General features: G+C 42.7%; 1 protein-coding gene across 1 annotated transcript in view; it reads right to left on the bottom strand.

The window, feature by feature from the left end:
- CPXM2 (carboxypeptidase X, M14 family member 2) overlaps positions 1 to 20,898 on the bottom strand; it is a 128,378-nt gene that overhangs the window by 65,805 nt on the left and 41,675 nt on the right. The window contains exon 4 of the mRNA XM_059052639.2: positions 9,720 to 9,859. Within this exon, the coding sequence (XP_058908622.1) occupies positions 9,720 to 9,859 (140 nt within the window). The remainder of the gene's footprint in view (positions 1 to 9,719; positions 9,860 to 20,898) is intronic.

The raw sequence follows: 20,898 nt of genomic DNA, 5'->3' as shown, positions 1-20,898 counted from the left end.
CACTGATTTATTGGATTTTTCACTTTGGACTGGTTACCATGGTTATTTGAGAATTCAGACCATAGGAGGGAATGTTATAAACTTAGAAATATTGTCTATTTTCCATTACCTCCAGTACAAGTTGTCTACCAGGGGAAGAGGGGGGAAATGCCACTTTGGGGGCCAAGTCCAATAAATCTGGGAGAAGGAGGAGGCAGTTCCTAGTTAAGAAGCCCCACTGCAGAGAGCTAAAAGAAAAAAAAAAAAAAAAAGTATTTAAAGTCCTCCAAATCTGAAAGAGACGCTTGAAAGAGCAGGAAGAAAGGAACCAAAGAAATGGCTCACAGGAATCCTAAAGAATGCAGGGGAGAGAATCGGCCCTGCTTCTGTTCAGTTATAGCTGGACGTCTCCACCGGGGGCTTGCACCAGAGAGGGGAGCGGGGGCATCCAAGGCATGTGAGGGCTTCTGTGGGCTGTGGGTACTTTTACCTTTATTAGTTTTCTATAGCTGCTGTAAAATTACTGCAAACTGAGTGGTTTAAACAGCACAGATTTATTAGCTTATGACGCTGGAGGTCAGAAGTCCTGAAATCAAGGTGTCAGCAGGGCTGTGTTTCTTCTGGAAACCCTAGGGGAGAATCTGTTTCCCTGCCTTTTCCACCTTCCGGAGGCGCCCACATTCCCGGCTCATGGCCCCTTTCTCCATCTTCAAAGCCAGCAACAGCGGGGTTCTTCTCACACTGCCAGCTCTCTGGTTCTCTCTTCTCCTCCCTCCTCCACTTTTAAGGACCCTTGTGAGTACATCGGGCCCACCCGGATAATCCAGGGTCATCTTTCGGTTTGAAGATCAGCTCATTAGCAACCTTAACTCCATCTGCAACCTTGAGTCCCCTTTGCTACAAAACCGAACATATTCACAGGTCCTTGGGACCAGGACCTCCACATGGAGGAAGAAGAGGCCCCTTCCTCCATTAAAAGAAAATGGCTTTTAATCACATTTTACGACTGCACTGGTATAAAGATGAATATATTAACGTTATATATTTTCCTCGACCTAAAAGTTCATTTACTTTCTCCAGATTATAAAAGAAGTTTGACACTTTTCTGGGCCCCTACAGGTCACAAGGCCCCAGGCATCGTGCCTGCTGTGTCTGACAGGCAGGTCAGCCCAGGGGCAGCCATGCAATGTCCCCGAGAAAGTGCTCAGATGAAGTACAAACGAGCCCATCCACGGGGCTTGAGGCCTGGTGAAAGCCGAGAGTGGTAGTGGGGAGAAGGAGGGAGCAGAAAGGACAAGCATTTTCACAAGCTCTCCAAGCCTCAGTTTCCTCATCCACACAATGGGGACAAGAAAGGGACCTTCCAGGCAGAGTCACTGAGACACCACATGAGGTAACACAGAACCTCAGCAGCTCGAGTCTAGGCGTTTTATTTACAGGAATTTCCTGCTGACCAAAAGTATCCGACAAAATACAGACGTGTCACAGGAAGATTTGCACACAACGTCAGGCTCTACTTCTCGGCCGCAATGTGACCGATTCGGTTCTGAAGTCTTTCCTGGTGGGCGACTGGGGGCTCTGGAGGTTCAATTCTGGATGGCTGGGGGCTTGGGGGCTCGGAGACGGGAGGGGTGAGATGAAGCCACTTCGTAAATAACAGCAGCCACAGTTCATTGAGCATCTGCTGGGTCCAGAAGATGTCAGCGTTTTCCATCTGCGTCTCACTGAATGCTCAAAACAAGCTCTTCTCACCAACCAGGAAACCGAGGCTTGGAAGAGTGAGGAGAACACCCAGACCACCCACCTACGCAGGCCTCCTGTTAACATCTCTTAACATCTCTAAGACCACGCAGAGGGCGAGAGGGCCGCTGGGGAGAGACGGTGATCTGACCGCTCCAAGAGCGCTGGCTGGAGAGAGGAGAGAGGGATGGCGGAGCGGGTAGTTAACACGTGAGCAGTACCCTCCAGCACAGAAGGGAAGGAATCTTAAGAAAACAGCAGGAATGACAGACACTTGTAGGGCACTCAGCAGGTGCCAAGGACTCTCTTAACGGCCTGATGTTTATTAACTCATTTAATCCCCACAGCAATCCAGGCACTATTATCATCTCCATCTTATAGATGAAGAAACAGAGGCACAGAAAAGCTCAGAAACACACGCAAGGCCATGCAACCAGGGAGTCTGGAATCCCAGTCTCACTCTGGAACCTGCACTCTGATCCGCTCGGCTGCACCAGGTGAGGACCTGGACATCTGAACAGGAGGGACTCCAAAGGGATACGAGAGCTGCGTCCCCACAGAATGTGGCTTCTTTTCTCCCCGTGGTTAGGCACTAAAGAGCCCGCTATGGTGGGCAGACACTGGGATGGGGGTGGGGGCCGTCCAGCCTCAGGAGAGGACAGTATCAGGACATGATCTGAGCCATTCTGAAGGATGGGGTAGGGGGTGGGGATGGCAGTCATGGAGACCCTGCCCGTGCAGGGCACTGATCTAACACTGAGGATTCAGTGGCAAAAGGAGCCAGGCCCTGTCCACTCCCTGGGAGTGACGTCAGTGTACGTACAAATAACCAGGGAATCAAATAGGGCCAGGTGAGGACACAGAACGACTGAGAGCGGGCTTCAGAAGGCTGGTCAGCCTCTGAATGCAGGGAGCATTGCGCCTTCAGGCAGAGAAAACGGCAGATGCAAAGGCCCTGAGGCAGGAACATGCTTGCTTATCTGCAAAACAAAGAGAAGGCTCCTGGGCTAGAACTGAACGAGCAAAGGGAAGGAGGTCAAACAGGCCCCATGGGTGCAGGCGTGGGAGCATTACATGAGCGAAGCTGGAGAGGGAACAGAAGAGAAGAAGGGTAAGTGCACTCAACAACCTTCCGGAGGGCTTTCTGGGGAGTCAGAGCCAGGGGACAAGGACCCTGGAATAAACCCGGGTGGAAGCTTTATCTCCACAAAGGAGTTCTAGCGTTGTTCCCTCTCCAGAGATTTTACCTTCTGAGAACTTATTCCTTAGTCACTGGCACCAAAAAAACCAAGTATGAGCCATAAAGCCACAAGGGAGAGCTTTATTCAATTTCAAATAACTATGCCTGCATTGTGGAAACATAACACAAAGTGAAGAAATGACTGTGTGTCTGGCCTTCTACTTGAACTTGGAGATGGTTTCATTGAAACCCCTCCATTTTAGCCAAACTCAGCAGTTCAAAAACTGACAGTTTTCAAAGAGGTTAGAAAGGGGTTTGGAAACTTCTGTCTCCCCCGCCCTCCGCAGGTGCCAAACATTTCATTTCGCCAATAATGGGGGAGACGCCGCAGGACACGTGCTGAAAACACACGCAAACTCTCTCCCGAGAAGACGAGGAGGTGATTTACGAAGCACCGGCAGCCTCCCTTCGAGCCCTGTTCCCAGGGCCTGCCAGGTGTCCTCCACACTCGGGGCCCAGCCCAGCGCCCCTTTCCTCTGCGCCCTGGCACGCTGCTGCTGCGGGGTTGGGGCCCGGACTGCCAAGGACCGGTCCCCAGGCAGTGGAAAATCAGATGGAGTTGACGAGAAAGTAGGGGCTGGGCGGATACTTCCCACTGTGGAACCCAGAGGTCCAGCCACTGGGTGGAACCCCAGGCCAGGAAGGTGTTGGGAAGGTTCCATCTCCATCCCTGGTCCCTGGACCAACATCCTCAGCTGCTTCTGATCTGCCTCCGCCTCTTCACTTTCCTTCTCACACAGACCCCACCATCTCTTCAGCTGCCTCCTGATGCCCCCTCCCGAGCTAGGGTCCAGCGCGTCTTGGAGATCCCCCCAACGGGGAAAGCACTGAGCAGCCAAGCCTGCAACCTCACGACGCCCAGAGATCTGCTCCTCTCCGGCCCCCCACGCACCCCTCCCTGACCCCAGTCATCACCTGGACGCCCCCGTGCAGTCCCCAGGTGGCCAGTGTCCTCCCCTTGCGAGTTTCTACCTTCTCTGAAGCTTCATCTTCCCCAGGGGCTCTGTAAACTTGACCTTAGCTTCTAGGGAATCAGCGCTCTGGCTCTGACTCCTTCCTGACCAGCCCTGGATCTCAGCCTCACAACCCTTCACCCTTAACACGCCGTGTCCTACCAGGTCCAGCAATGCCCTTGTCCCTGGACCTCCTCCAGCTGCACTGCCACCAACTCGCCACCGCCCCCCACAGGGGCGAAAGCGCCAACGGTGGCAAACGGGGCCATTACGACTTTATTCCATGAGCTCGGGGGGGACCAGCCCAGTCCTTTCTACAAAGGGACAGGGAACCTCCCTGGCCTTCTTAAGTTTCCAACCCCTAAATCTGCCTCACTCACCGTCTGCAGAGGACCCGCCTCCTACGCCACCAAGAATAGAAAACCCTCTGCTGTGAAGGCTCTGAATCCATCTCAGCTCTTGCGCCCTGATTTTTCTCTCTCGGGACCAGGAGACCCTCCTCCTTCCAGGTGAACCCCCGCACCCGTGTCAGCGCCACCCGTGCCCCTTAAGGACCTGCCCCTCCTATGAATACAGCTGTCTCCAGGAAAAAGAGCAGCAAACAGGCCTTTCCTTGACCTTGTCTTCATCTGGTTTGGGTACCCCCATCTCCTCCTTTGCTTCACCGTCAGAATTCTCAAAGGGGAAGCCCACACGAAGAATCTCGGCTACGACTTCGCACCGACAAACGGAAAGCAAGCTTCTTCAGGCTGGGACTGTCTTTTCTGCCACCTCTGTGTCCTCAGCCACCAGGCTGGCTCACAGCACACGCCACTCATCCTGCTCTAATTAGCCAAACTGCTTCTAAAAACTTCAGCCAGCCAGGCAAACCTTCCCCACCCATATCAATCAAACTGCTGTTTCTCCTTAAGGACACATGTACGGACTCTCAAGAGAGGATGAGAATTGTCTTGTTTAGTAACTAAAGTTTAAAACATTTGGTTAAATTGCCTGTATTTTGCCCAAGTCATTAGAAGCAACTATCCAGCTCAGACAGAATAATTAACTTTTCAATCATCACGTTGGTTAATAACTGCAACACTCACAGATCTAATATACTTCCTGAAATCAGGAAAACAAAAGATTGGCTTTTACTAGTATAGTAACATTTTTCTAACTTGCAATGTAGTGGGGAAGGATCGTTTATATTGGTGAAAAACATAAATTATTCAATATCATGAAAATAATTACATTTTATTACTTTCAAATAGTATGAATTATTTGAAAATTATTACAATGAGTATCATAAAGTTTTTCATCAACTTGGTTAGGAACTCGTCCCGGATCATGGCCAAGCATCACGACCTGCCATAGCACCTTTCACATCTGTATCACAGGTCTGATAACAGACCTCCTATCCCCATCCCATGACGTGTACGGTGCCGATTCTAGTTGACCTGTCAACATACTGGATTCTTCGAGACTGAGAGCTCCCTGCAGGCAGGCCAGTTCTTATACAGAGTGCTTAGTGCAGCGTGCTCAATAAACAGATGGGCGGATTCATAAAAACATAAAGAGGATGTCAGAAACAAATAAGATGATGGATGTTCATTTTAAAATACCAACCACAGGGCTTCCCTGGTGGCACAGTGGTTGAGAGTCCGCCTGCCGATGCAGGGGACGCGGGTTCGTGCCCCGGTCCGGGAGGATCCCACGTGCCGCGGAGCGGCTGGGCCCGTGAGCCGTGGCCGCTGAGCCTGCGTGTCCGGAGCCTGTGCTCCGCAACGGGAGAGGCCGCGGCAGTGAGAGGCCCGCGTACCGCAAAAAAAAATAAATAAATAAAATAAAATAACAACCACAGAAGTTTTATAAATGAAATATACTCATAGTGTTCTGAAATATATATTGTAACTCCAAAGTGCTCCTATATTCTAACAACCTGATAGACGCTACTTAGAAACAGCAACATCCATCTGGCCAACCCCCAGGAGCCCTCACTCCATTTCCCTTCCATTTCTAAAACATCACCAAACACATTGCAGCACTCTGAGATTATGGTATGTTCTGCCCATTTCACTAGAAAAAATGAAACTCTAATTCCAACTCTGGCGTCGCATGAAACTCTAATTCCAACTCTGCCGTCGCATGAAACTCTAATTCCAACTCTGTCGTCGCTTGTCTTGGGTTGAATTCTACATCTGCCTGTTACCCTGCAGGATTCAGGAAGAAGCAATCGGCACTTGGAGTAGCTGGCAGGATTGTAACTTGCAGAGAGGCACCCTCAAGCTGTTTAGTATGCTTGTTACACAGTGATACTTTCATAATGCCTCCTCCAGGGGTGGTCCTGTGAGGGGTCAAGGGGAGGGCCAGGCAGGCAACGCTCTCCCCACCACCAGATTCACACGAAGCAGCCTCATCTGTCTGTATTTTCTGTTTCCAGGAAAGACTTTATATGAAGGAAGGGCTGTGGCTAAAAATAAATCTTGAAAACGACTGTTCCCTCTAGGTGCAGAGGGAAAAAAGTCCCATTTACTGAGCACTTATTACGTGCTGGGTAATTTTAAAACATCGTAACATCATTCCATTTAACTTTCACCACATCTTTATGAGTTAGACAGTAGTTAACCCATTTTAGAGAAGAGCATACTGAGGTTCAAAGAAGAGAAATCTCATAACCAGCAAGAGTCAGCCATGACATTATTCCAATCCCACATTGTTTTATGTGCCTCCACCTCTAATAAAACTCCTTATCACTTGTCAGTCTACTCTTTTCACATCCCCTCCCCTCTCCCCCCTTACAGTTTAAGTCTGCTCTCAGTCATTTACACTCATAATTAATTAACTCATTACCATTCGGTGTGAATGACTCTGCCAATTTGCTACTTCCTTACAATATGCATTCATTAAAGAATCACTGATTGAGCATCTATTAGATGCCTGGTACTGGGCCAGGTCCCAGAGACACAGACTATCAAGGCATTGCCTCTATCAAGTTCTCACAGACTAGTGGGGAGAAATATGGAAACCAATAAATAGGAATATTAAAAGTGGTACCGTAGATGGCTGTACTGGGAACAGCACGGGGATAGAGGCCCTGGGAGAGAGAAAGAAGGACAGCTACTGTCTTCTTTACTATTGATATTTGGTGATGTCTGTTGTTGGCAAGCTTTCTGGTCACAGTACCTCCAGCGCCTCTGGGGCGAGGGGCTCAGATACCAAAATGTACCCTTGACTGTTTCCTCCTCACTCCTTAGTACAGAGTCCTATTCCAGGAGGTAAGATAAACTGAAACTCATCAGATTTCATTTCATTGTCCTTGACCTGAAATACATTTATACATTAAACAAACTGACTCTTAAAAGCAATTCTATCCCTTGCCTCCCTCTTAGATGTTACTGTACTGGGCTTAGTCAAAGAAAGATATTGTTCTACTGCAATTTCTTATTCACCCCAAACGCGCTTGTGTTTCCAGCTGAAATAGAATGTGAGCAGTTCTCCTACCCTGCTCTTTCTTTCTAATCCAGTAATAACCCAACTACTGCTTCTCTAATGATACTGATTAGACAGGTTAATATCCAAGCATTAAGGTAAAATCTCTGCTCTCATCCCTACAGACGACCTCAAATCAGTCTTTCTTTCCAAGTTTCTATTCTCCTTGAGCAATCCAACTTTGTTTCTTCTAAAATTCTTGCCTTGCAGAATCTACACAGTGAAAACAATTGTTATGGTAATAAGCCGCTGATTAGAGCAAAACACACACCACAGAGCAAAAATCAGCATATGTGAACACACACATAAGTGCTGCTGAAAAGTGAATAAAATGTGAGTAGCACGAATACTGAACCAAACGTTGTCAAAATGTACAGATTATCCCCGCTCTGCAAATTTATTTGAAGGAAGTAATTCAAAGGAAGAAAAAAGTATATAAATGCTTTCCTGTAAAATATGTGATAGTAGAAAATTGAGACGGTGATAGAGGCATGGCTGAGTAAATTATAGGCTATTAAAAATGATCCTTATGAACTCTGAGTAACAGCATGAAAATGTTATGGATATGCTTTTAAATTAAAAATCACAATTGCATATGTAATATGATTACAAATCTGTAGAAAAATTATGTTTGCTTAAGGACAGTGGAATCACGGGTAGTGCTTTTAAATGTTGTTGGAGGTTACAGTATCGTCTTTACAATAAAAAAAAGGTTCAGAGGAAAACAGATGATGAGTCATTGCCTGACAATTGTCATTTTGTAAGAAAGTCCCCTTTACGTTGACAATGACAGGCAGTTAAATGTGAGCACAGATGCCACGTTCCCTCCTCTTATCCTGGTTTACTTATTCATGTTGATCTTTCCTGGCATTTAAATGAATCTAATCAACAAAGACAGACTTTACACGGTTGCCAACTGGTAATCAGTAAAATATGAAAGGGACCAAGACATGGGATTTGCGTGTGCAGTAAGTATGGACAGGGCAGGGGGAGGGGTGGCAGGACAGGAGGGCTCTTAGCTAACTGGGTCCACAGTTTCCTAATGTCTAAATAGAAGGCATTTGTGCTCTTGGCTTCTCAGTGTAGACAGATGTTAGAGGAATTGAACATTTCTTGTTTAAATTAAGAAAGCACCCAAGGTCCTGCAGCCCCTCCTAACTCTTGCCCAACCCCCAGTCTCTGCATGCTTGCTGTCTGCATAGCTTGAGCCACAGGACAACCCCACACATAGAGTCCTGCCTCTGTCTCCACCACCATCCCTGGGCTGAAGTAGAAAGGTTTTGTTTGGTTTACATATATATTTTTTGTTTATTGTAGCAAAATACACGTAACATAAAATTAATCACTTTAAGCGTTTGGAAGTGCGCAATTCTGAGGCATCAAGTACATTCACATCGCTGTATAACCATCACCACCGTCCATCTCCAGAAATTTTTTTCATCCTCCCCGACTAGACTCCATACCCATTAAACAATAACACCGTATCCCCCTCCGCCAGACCCTGGCAGCTACCGTTCATCCTCCTTTCTGTCTCTATGACTTAAACTGTTCTAGGGACCTCATGGAAGTGGAATCATACCGTGTTTGTCCTTTGGTGTCGGGCTTATTGCACTGAGCATAATGTCCTCAAAGTTCATCCATGTTGTAGCGTGTGTCAGAATTCCCTTCCTTTTTAAGGCTGAATAATATTCCAGTGTATATATGTACCATGAGATGAGTTTTAAGGAGCTACAGCCCACCTCTCTTGGGACTCTACTACTATTCACGACCCGGCCCTGATCCCAAGCTCAATTCTGAACAGAGGGCTATTCCATCTCATTCTCAGGCCCCAGACTGGCTCCTCCTTCAATTCTACTCCTCCTCCAGTGGTTCTTTATTTGGGAACCTGCTTACATAGTTCATCTCTCTTCCCAGAATCTGGAAGATTCATCCCTTCTACCCCAGGACAGTGGCTGGAGACCGTTACCTGTCACTCACTGATTGTGCAGAGTTCCTACGTTCGGATGTGTTCGGCCCACCAGTCAGGGCACCAGTAGCTCGCCCCAGATCCAAGATGGCAGCTACCTGCCTACCCTGCCTGAGTTTGACAACACCTTTGTCTCCTCAGCCTAACCCATGGATCCTTCTCTCTGCTCCGGTATCAGGGAAGGTGTTGTTCCTACAGATGCACCCTCCCGGTGTGTCTACAGCCAGGCCAGCCTCCTGTCCTCACTGAAACTTTCTTCTTTTCTATTGCCTATCCCCAGATACCTCTCTGCAACTTCCCTGACCCTGTCTAAACTCTAGAACTTTAGACTCAAGGCACAGAGTCTAGGAAGCACGGGTCCAGCCACACTTACAGCCAGAGCGAGTTCCTCCCTTGAGTGATGACACCAGTGAACTTGGTCAGACGTCTGGCATCCACTTCAATCCACTGATGGAGGTCGTTCCTTCCCGCGCACCACGCCCCGTCGTAAAAATCATTCTCATTAATACCTGCCTGAAGAGAAAGAGAGGAGTGCTCTTCACTACTACATATAAAATAGATAACTAACAAGTACCTACTGTATAGCACAGGAGACTATGCTCAGTATCTTGTAATAATCTATAAGGGAAAAGAATATGAAGAAGAATATACATATATACATGTATACGTGTGTGTATATATATATATATATATATATATATGAATCACTTTGCTGTATACCTGAAACTAACACAACACTGTAAATCAACTATACTTCAGTTAAAAAAGAAAAAAAAAAAACAGAGGGGTGTTCTTCAAAAAGACCCAGAATAGAAGAAAATTAAGACCAAATTTTTTATGAGATTTCAAGGAAGGGAAAAAAAGAGAATGAGGAATTGGAAAAAAAAATCATTGTGCCCTGAACTCCTTATTCTAACATAAAAAGGAGTTGTTTATTATTAACAAGCTGGAAATATTTCAATATGATAAGTCCTCCTCTTGCCCAGAGTGTAAAAGATGAAATTTAATGAGCTCTCCTATTACTCATTCGTCCAACAGACACAGACCATCTCCTACATACCAGCCTACACATGCCAGGTGCTGGGGGTACAAAGGTGAATCATTCCCTCCTAGAATCTCAGGATCCAGGCAGGAAGAAAGACATGAAAACAGATGAATTAGAACACAGCAGGGAATGTGTCATTTCAGGAATAGGAGCAAACTACTATGGGAGCACTCAAGCCTAGCACAGCTAACTTGGTCTGGGGGAGACCACGGACAGGAAGCCCCAAGTCAGAGACGATATTTGAACTTGTAGTTGAAGGTTAAGTTTATCTAGTGAAAATTTATTTATTAGCATTTAAGTCATTTGATGTGTCTGAGTGTCAGCTACTACTACTACCAAAGATTCCCTTGATCTGAATTTACAAGGTACGTGAAGTTTCTGTTCTGGAATTTTCCCTGTATTATTACCATGTGAAGAGACAATGCCCTGACCTAAAAAAAAAAAAAAAAAAAAAAAGACAAGTGAGCCAGGTGAACCTTTCTAATTTACTAAGATCTTTTCTACATGAATCCCATTTTCCTATGGTTATTTCACAAGTGCACAATCAGATGAAAAAAAGTCTGAGTGACAGTCAAGAGATAAGAATGATAGGCCAGTCTATCTTCCCTACCTATGAGTACTTTTCAGCTCAAATTCTTACTTGTAATGGCCAACACTGATGGGAGACTCAGAGCTCAGCTATAGCAGAGGAACAGCTTGGCTAAGGGTTCCATTAGCGGAGCTCATCCATCACTGCACCAGCTAACATGAGCCTTGTATCAGGACCAACACAGCATATGCATTCCCAGTCCATTGCCGAAACAATCTTGAAACAGCTTTGAGAGAATGTCAGAATACTAACATATCATGGCCTTCTAAAAGCACTACCATCTCAAATGAAGGTGAATTTAAAAACTGTTAGTCTACATTCTCCAGAGACCCAAGCTCTCAGTGAACCCACACCTCCATGTCTGATGGTACACGGGGTGTCTGCAATAAGGACCTAGAGGTGCTGCAAGGTTCTGCCTTCTAGAGCCATCAAAGAAAAGCTAAATTTTGCAAGTGCGTGTTAATGGTCCTACCTGTGCCTCAGTGCATTTTGTTAAAGTGATGAGGACTCTTAAGTATAACCTCTCATCTCCCAACATTACCAGTCAACAGGGAGGTCACCATCCCAGCCTGAAGGCTGTAATTACACAATTGCTCCCTTTCTTCATCTAAGGCACTTAGCCCCCAATGGAGGAGACCTGAAACCCATTAACGACCTACAATATCACAATTCATCTTCTTTCAAGAAACCACAATACACACTCCGTTTTTGCTGTGGTTCCTCTTTTCTCATATACTGCCCATGAGACTGGTGCCTAGAATAGCTTCATTTATTAAAATGAACCTTCACCTTGTCTTTGCTATATGCCAAGTAGTGGCCCCGGCAATAGAAATACAAAGGTAGACAACACGGGCCGTCCTGCCTCCCTGGAGCTCAGAACAGGCAGATGGACTGAAGTCCCCTCACGGTGCTTGTGTCTTTCTTGGTCTTGGCATCTCAAAATCACCCACTGCACAGTGTGTTGATTAAGAGCGTGTGCTCTGAAATCCTATCTGGGTGTGAATCCCAGTCCTGCAACTTTCATCCTGCATTAATGCAGGCAATTTGCCTAAATGCTCTTCTGTGTTTAGTTACCCCATCTGTTCAAGTGACAGGATGCTGAGCTGACTGTGCTTTCAGCAGGGCCTGGCACTTAGTTAGTAGCATGGGCTCAAAAAGAATTGAACACTCAGTAAATGCTAGTTATCAGTACACCTAAAACAATGAATATCTGGTAAATCATGGAAATATGGGTGTTTTAAGAATTATTTCACACTGTACAAAATTCCAGGGAATTGCAATACTATTCCAGGTAACTGCTGTCACATTTTCTATAACCTCAAATATCCACAATCGAGTTATAAAATCTGAAAAAAGAGGAGGCCCACTGTCTAAAGTTCTTAACAGGAGTCCACGTTGCCCCCCTCCAAGGGATATTTGGCAACGTTTGCAGTCACTTTTGGCTGTCACAACTGGGGGAGGTGTGTGCAACTGGCAACTAAGAGACGGAAGCCAGGGATGCTGCTAAACGTTCTACAATATGCACGTGACAGCATCACCCCACAAAGAGCTGCCCGTCCGAACATGTCAATAATGCAGAGCTTAAGAATGCCAGCTTATGGGCTAAGCAGACAAGAAAGAGCTGCCACACAGCTCAGGATGTTTATCCCTACAGGATCACGAAAGCTTGGAGCAGCTGTCCTCATGTCATTCGGCCAAAGTCTACTGACTGGTATCTGACATTCAATTTACAGTTCCTGTTTTTGCCAGTCTGTATATTTTGTTTCTGCTGCCAATCTCAGTTCTTCTTGAGCACCCCAGACAATCAATTAAACGTAATAAGGTGTCAGGAGATTGAAGAGCCCTTCCTGGAGCTGACTCTTTGGGAAATGACAGCCACCTCTGCAAAACCAATTATAAATTTATAAGGCAAGCATCTGGGAGAATTCAATGAAAGAGGAGGTACCAGCCCCAGAGATGTCACCAAATTACACCAGTGCCAAAAATGGTATCAGTAAAATGTCTGCTACTGTAGGATGTGCTCCACAAAAATGAGGCAGAACACCAAAAAGAGGAAGATGACAGATCCAGAAAAAAAGGGTTCTGACATAGGAGGGACTTCTCAGAATGATGGTGAAGAAGTCCCGAGATACTAGTGATGTAAAGGACACAGAAAGCAACCTATTCACAATACAGCAGGTCAAAGGGCTCCCGAAAGAATGTCTACAGAAACACACAAAAAAACCCAAAAGTCAGACTAAACATCATTGAACAGATCTGACCTTACAGAAAGTTATATTGCAGGGTATTTTACAGACCCAGAATATTGCAGGGTGTGAGGAGATGTTTTTAAAAACATGAGCAGTTCCAGGCAAACAAAAAGTTGTCAAGAAATTATATAAAAGAAATTATTTCTTGGCTTAAAACTACAATAATTCTTCGCTCAATAGTAAGCAATATTTATAATCATAACAATGAAAACCTCAAATGTAAATTTATCCAAAATCTGAGATACGATTTTATTGGAAAGATTAAAGAGGGGTAAAGGAGTGATTTTAAAAATGAGCTGAAATTCTCATCTTCTGTAATAAGAATTCAAAAGATAAAGTCCCAAATTTATATCAACCAATACATATCAATATGTGCATATTATTTAGAAATTAAGATTTAAATGTCCAAAGAAACAATTTAAAAGAGTTGGAAATAGTTGCCCCATTCACAGCATTCAGGGGCAGTCAGGGGGTGGGGTGGAATGTGGAATGCCTCAACAGGGACCACTGTTTTGTTTTTGTTTTTGTCTTTTACAACTTTATTAGGAATAACTGGCAGATACAATTGTATATATTTAAAGTGTACATCATGATGATTTGATATGCATATACATTATGGAATCATTACCAAGATCAAGATAATTAATGCAGCCATCACCTCTAGTGTTAACTCACGGTTTTGTGCGTTCAGTGAGAATGCTTAAGATTTAACTCTCAATAACTTTCAAGTATTATACAATACTGTATTATTAACTATAATCACCATGCTATATGTTAGATCCTTTGAACTTATTCTTCTTATAACTGAAAATTTATACCGTTTAACCTACATCTCCCCATTTCCCCTCCTGCTCAGCGTGTGGCAACCATCATTCTATTGTTTATTTGTTATAATCCTTTAATGCTTTGATATCTTTAACTACTTGCTTATAAAACTGATTAAAATAAATTTTAATTTTAATGAGGAAAGGAAAGGAGAGAAACAGATATAAATAGTAACTGATATACAACCTACTTTTAAAATTATTCTTAACTAGGCACTCTGATCTGAAGTGCTAATGAAACTAGATGAAGCACAAAGAAAAGAAAAAAAAAAAAGCAATCTGCAAACCCCCTGAAAAAAATGCCTCTGTACCTCTAGCTTGTGCGGAGGTTGGTGTCTTCAGTGGAGTCCCCTATTGCAGGGGGACCTTCAAGATGGCGGAGAAGTAAGACGCAGAGATCACCTTCCTCCCCACAAATACATCAAAAATACATCTACATGTGAACAACTCCTACAGAACACCTACTGAACGCTGGCGGAAGGCCTCAGACTTCCCAAAAGGAAAGAAAATCCCCACGTACCTGCCGTGTGGCTGACAGGGTCTTGGTGCTCTCGCCTGGTGTCAAGCCTGAGCCTCTGAGGTGAGAGAGCTGAGTTCAGGGCATTGAACCGCCAGAGGCCTCCCGGCCCCACATAATATCAATCGGCAAGAGTTCTCCCAGAGATCTCCATCTCAATGCTAACACCCAGTTCTACCCAATGGCCAGCAAGCTCCAGTGCTGGATGTCCCATGCCAAACAACTAGCAAGACAGGAACACAGCCCCCCCCATAAGCAGAGAGGCTGCCTAAAATCATACTAAGTTCACAGACACCCCAAAACACACCTCTGGATGCAGTCCTGCCCACCAGAAAGACAAGATCCAGACCCACCCACCAGAACACAGGCACCAGTACCCTCCAACAGGAAACCTACACAAGCCACTGAACCAACCTCAACCACTGAGGGCAGACACCAAAAACAAAAGGAACTATGAACCGGCAGCCTGTGAAAAGGAGACCCCAAACAAAGAAAGATAAACTAAATGAGAAGACAGAGAAATATGCAGCAGATGACAAAGCAAAGTAAAAACCCACCAGACCAAACAAATGAAGAGGAAATAGGCAGTCTACCTGAAAAAGAATTCCGAGTAATGACAGTAAAGATGATCCAAAATCGTGGAAATAGAATGCAGAAAATACAAAAAACGTTTAACAAGGACCTAGAAGAACTAAAGAGCAAACAAACGATGATGAACAACAAAATAAAAGAAATTAAAAATATTCTAGAAGGAATCAAGAGCAAAATAACTGAGGAAGAAGAACGGATAAGTGACCTGGAAGATAAGATAGTGGAAATAACTACCACAGAGCAGAATAAAGAAAAATGAATGAAAACAATTGAGGACAGTCACAGAGACTTCTGGGACAACATTAAAGGCACCATTTTAGGTGTCCCAGAAAAAGGAGAGAAAAAGAAAGGGTCTGAGAAAATATTTGAAGAGATCATAGTTGAACACTTCCCTAACATGGGAAAGGAAATAATCAATCAAGTCGAGCAAGTGCAGAGAGTGCCATACAGGACAAATCCAAGCAGAAACACACAAAGACACATATTAATCAAACTACCAAAAATTAAATACAAAGGAAAAATATTAAAAGCAGTGAGGGAAAAGCAACAAATAACATACAAGGGAATAACCATAAGGTTAACATCTGATCTTTCAGCAGAAACTGTAAGCCAGAAGGGAGTGGCAGGACATACTTAAAGAGATGAAAGGGAAAAATCTATAACCAAGATTACTCTACCCAGCAAGGATCTCATTCAGATTCAACGGAGAAATTAAAACCTTTACAGACAAGCAAAAGTTAAGACAATTCAGCACCACCAAACCAGCTTTACAACAAATGCTAAAGGAACTACTCTAGGCAGGAAATACAAGAGAAGGAAAAGACCTACAATAACAAACCCAAAACAATTAAGAAAATGTCATAGTAACATACAGATCGATAATTACCTTAAATGTAAATGCTCCAACCAAAAGACACAGACTGACTGAATGTATACAAAAATAAGACCCATATGTATGCTGTCTACAAGAGACCCACTTCAGAACTAGGGACACATACAGACTGAAAGTGAGGGGATGGAAAAAGATACCCCATGCAAATGGAAACAAAAAGAAATCTGGAGTAGCAACTGTCATATCAGACAAAATAGACTTTAAAATAAAGACTATTACAAGAGACAAAAGAAGGACACTACATAATGATCAAGGGATCAATCAAAGAAGAAGATATAACAATTGTAAATATTTATGTACCCAACATAGGAGTACCTCAATACATAAGGCAAATGTTAACAGCCATAAAAGGGGAAACCGACAGTAACACAATCATAGTAGGGGACTTTAACACTCCACTTTCACCAATGGACATATCATCCAAAATGAAAATAATAAGGAAACACAAGCTTTAAATGACACATTAGACAACATGGACTCAATTTATATTTATAGGACATTCCATCCAAAAACAACAGAATACATGTTCTTCTCAAGTGCTCATGGAATATTCTCCAGGATAGACCCTATCTTGGGTCCCAAATCAAGCCTTGGTAAATTTAAGAAAATTGAAATCATATCAAGTATCTTTTCCAACAATAACACTATGAGAATATGTATCAATTACAGGAAAAAAATGTAGAAAATACAAACACATGGAGGCTAAACAATATGCTACTAAATAACCAAGAGATCACTGAAGAAATGAAAGAGAAAATTAAAAAATACCTAAAAACAATTAAGAAGATGTGGCACATATATACAATGGAATATTACTCAGCCATAAAAAGAAATGAAACTGAGTTATTTGTAGTGAGGTGGATGGACCTGGAGTCTGTCATACAGAGTGAAGTAAGTCAGAAGGAGAAAAACAAATACCATATGCTAACACATATATATGGAATCTAAGGGGAAAAAAATGTCATGAAGAGACTAGGGGTAGGACGGGAATAAAACACAGACCTACTAGAGCATGGACTTGAGGATAGGGGAGGGGGAAGGGTAAGCTGTGACGAAGTGAGAGAGTGAAATGGACATATATACACTACCAAACATAAGATGGATAGCTAGTGCAAAGCAGCCACATGGCACAGGGAGATCAGCTAGGTGGTTTGTGACCACCTAGAGGGGTGGGATAGGGAGGGTAGGAGGGAGGGAGCTGCAAGAGGGAAGAGATATGGGAACATATGTATATGTATAACTGATTCACTTTGTTGTAAAGCAGAAACTAACACACCATTGTAAAGCAATTATACTCCAATAAAGATGTTAAAAAGAAATACTTAAAAACAAATGTCAATGAAAAAGGGATGACCCAAAACCTATGGGATGCAGCAAAAGCAGTTCTAAGAGGGAAGTTTATAGCAATACAATCCTACCTCAAGAAACAAGAAAAATCCCAAATAAACAACCTAACCTTACACCTAAAGCAATTAGAGAAAGAAGAACAACAACAAAAAAACCCCAAAGTTAGCAGACGGAAGGAAATCATAAATAAATGAAAAAGATCAGAAATAAATGAAAAAGAATTGAAGAAAACAATAGCAAAGATCAATAAAACTAAAAGCTGCTTCTTTGAGAACATAAACGAAATTGATGAACCATTAGCCAGATTCATCAAGAAAAAAAAGGAGAAGACTCAAATCAACAGAATTAGATATGAAAAAGGAGAAGTAACAACTGACACTGAAGAAATACACAGGATCATGAGAGATTACTACAAGCAACTATATGCCAATAAAATGGACAACCTGAAAGAAATGGACAAACTATTAGAAAAGCACAACCTTCCAAGACTGGACCAGGAAGAAATAGAAAATATAAGCAGGCCAATCAGAAGCACTGAAATTGAAACTGTGATTTAAAATCTTCCAACCAACAAAAGCCCAGGACCAGATGGCTTCACAGGCAAATTTTATCAAACATTTAGAGAAGAGCTAACACCTGTTCTTCTCAAACGCTTCCACAATATAGCAGAGAGAGGAACACTCCAAACTCATCTATGAGGCCACCATCATCATGATTCCAAAACCAGACAAAAATGGCACACAAAAAAGAAAACTACAGGCCAATATCACTGATGAATGTAGATGCAAAAATCCTCAACAAAATACTAGCAAACAAAGCACATTAAAAGGATCATACACCATGATCAAGTGGGGTTTAGCCCAGGAATGCAAGGATCCTTCAATATACACAAATCAATCAAGTGATACACTATATTAACAAATTGAAGGAGAAAAACCATATGATCATCTCAATAGATGGAGAAAAAGCTTTTGACAAAATTCAACACCCATTTATGATAACAACTCTCCAGAAAGCAGGCATAGAGGGAAACTTCCTCAACATAATAAAGGCCATATAAGACAAAACCACAGCCAACATCGTTCTCAATGGTGAAAAACTGAAACCATTTCCTCTAAGATCAGGAACAAGACAAGGATGTCCACTCTCACCACTATTATTCAACATAGTTTGGGAAGTTTTAGCCACGGCATTAGGAGAAGAAAAAGAAATAAAAGGAATCCAAATATGAAAACAAGTAAAACTGTCACTGTTTGCAGATGACGTGATACTATACACAGAGAATCCTAAAGATGCTACCAGAAAACTACTGGAGCTAATCAATGAATCTGGTAAAATAGCAGGATACAAAATTAATACACAGAAATCTCTTGCATACTTATACACTAATGGTGAAAAATCTGAAAGAGAAATTAAGGAACACTCCCATTTACCACTTTAACAAAAAGAATAAAATACCTAGGAATAAACCTACTTAAGGAGACAAAAGACCTGTATGCAGAAAACTATAAGACACTGATGAAAGAAATTAAAGATGATACAAACAGATGGAGAGATATACCATGTTCTTGGACTGGAAGAATCAACATTGTGAAAATGACTATACTACCCAAAGCAATCTACAGATTCAATGCAATCCCTATCAATCTACCACTGGCATTTTTCACAGAACTAGAACAAAAAATTGCACAATTTGTATGGAAACACAAAAGACCCCAAAGAGTGAAAGCAATCTTGAGAAAGAAAACTGGAGCTGGAGGAATCAGGCTCCTGGACTTCAGACTATACTACAAAGCTATAGTAATCAAGACAGTATGGTACTGGCACAAAAACAGAAATATAGATCAATGGAACAAGATAGAAAGCCCAGAGATAAACCCACTCACGTATGGTCACCTTATCTTTGACAAAGGAGGCAAGAACACACAATTGAGAAAAAACAGCCTCTTTAATAAGTGGTGCTGGGAAAACTGGACAGCTACACATAAAAGAATGAAATTAGAACACTTCCTAACACCTCACACAAAAATAAACTCAAAATGGATTAAAGACCTAAATGGTAAGGCCAGACATCATAAAACTCTTAGAGGAAAACATAGGCAGAACATTCTATGACATAAATCACAGCAAGATCCTTTTTGACCCACCTCCTAGAGAAATGGAAATAAAAACAAAAATTAAAAAATGGGATCTAATGAAACTTAAAAGCTTTGCACAGCAAATGAAACCATAAACAAGACGAAAAGACAACCCTCAGAATGGGAGAAAACATTTGCAAGCAAAGCAACTGACAAAGGATTAATCTCCAAAATATACAAGCAGCTCATGAAGCTCAATATCAGAAAAACAAACAACCCAATCCAAAAATGGGCAGAAGATCTATATAGACTTTTCTCCAAAGAAAATATACAGATTAAAACAAACACATTAAAGGATACTCAACATCACTAATCATTAGAGAAATGTAAATCAAAACTACAATGAGGTATCGCCTCACACCAGTCAGAATGGCCATCATCAAAAAAATGTACAAACAATAAATGCTGGAGAGGGTGTGGAGATAAGGAAACCCTCTTGCACTGTTGGTGGGAATGTAAATTGATACAGCCACTATGGAGAACAGTATGGGCGTTCCTTAAAAAACTAAAAATAGAACTACCATAGGAACCAGCAATCCCACTACTGGGCATATACCCTGAGAAAACCATAATTCAAAAAGAGACGTGTACTACAGTGTTCACTGCAGCACTACTTACAATAGCCAGGTCATGGAAGCAAGCTAAATGCACATTGACAGATGAATGGATAAAGAAGTGGTACATGTATATAATGGAATATTATTCAGCCAGCAGCTTTATTAACCCAGCAGCTTTTCATGTGCTTCTTGGCCATCTGTATGTCTTCTTTGGAGAAATGTCTATTTAGGTCTTCTGCACATTTTTGGATTGGGTTGTTTGTTTCTTTAATATTGAGCTGCATGAGCTGTTTATATATTTTGGAGATTAATCCTTTGTCCATTGATTCATTTGCAAATATTTTCTCCCATTCTGAGGGTTGTCTTTTTGTCTTGTTTATGGTTCCCTTTGCTGTGCAAAAGCTTTAAAGTTTCATTAGGTCCCATTTGTTTATTTTTGTTATTATTTCCATAACTCTAGGAGGTGGATCAAAAAAGATCTTGCTGTGATTTATGTCAGAGTGCTCTTCCTATGTTTTCCTCTAAGAGTTTTATAATGTCTGGTCTAGTATTTAGGTCTCGAATCCATTTTGAGTTTCTTTTTGTGTATGGTGTTAGGGAGTGTTCTAATTTCATTCTTTTACATGTAGCTGTCCAGTTTTCCCAGCACCACTTATTGAAGAGACTGTCTTTTCTCCATTGTATAATCTTGCCTCCTTTGTCATAGATTAGTTGACCATAGGTGTGTGGGTTTATCTCTGGGCTTTCTATCTTGTTCCATTGATCTATATTTCTGTTTTTGTGCCAGTACCATATTGTCTTGA

This window comes from Kogia breviceps, chromosome 2 (assembly GCF_026419965.1).
Source record: "Kogia breviceps isolate mKogBre1 chromosome 2, mKogBre1 haplotype 1, whole genome shotgun sequence".
NCBI classification, from domain to species: Eukaryota; Metazoa; Chordata; class Mammalia; order Artiodactyla; family Physeteridae; genus Kogia; species Kogia breviceps.
Note: the sequence above shows the minus strand (reverse complement) of the source record. Positions and strands in the feature narration are given on the sequence as shown.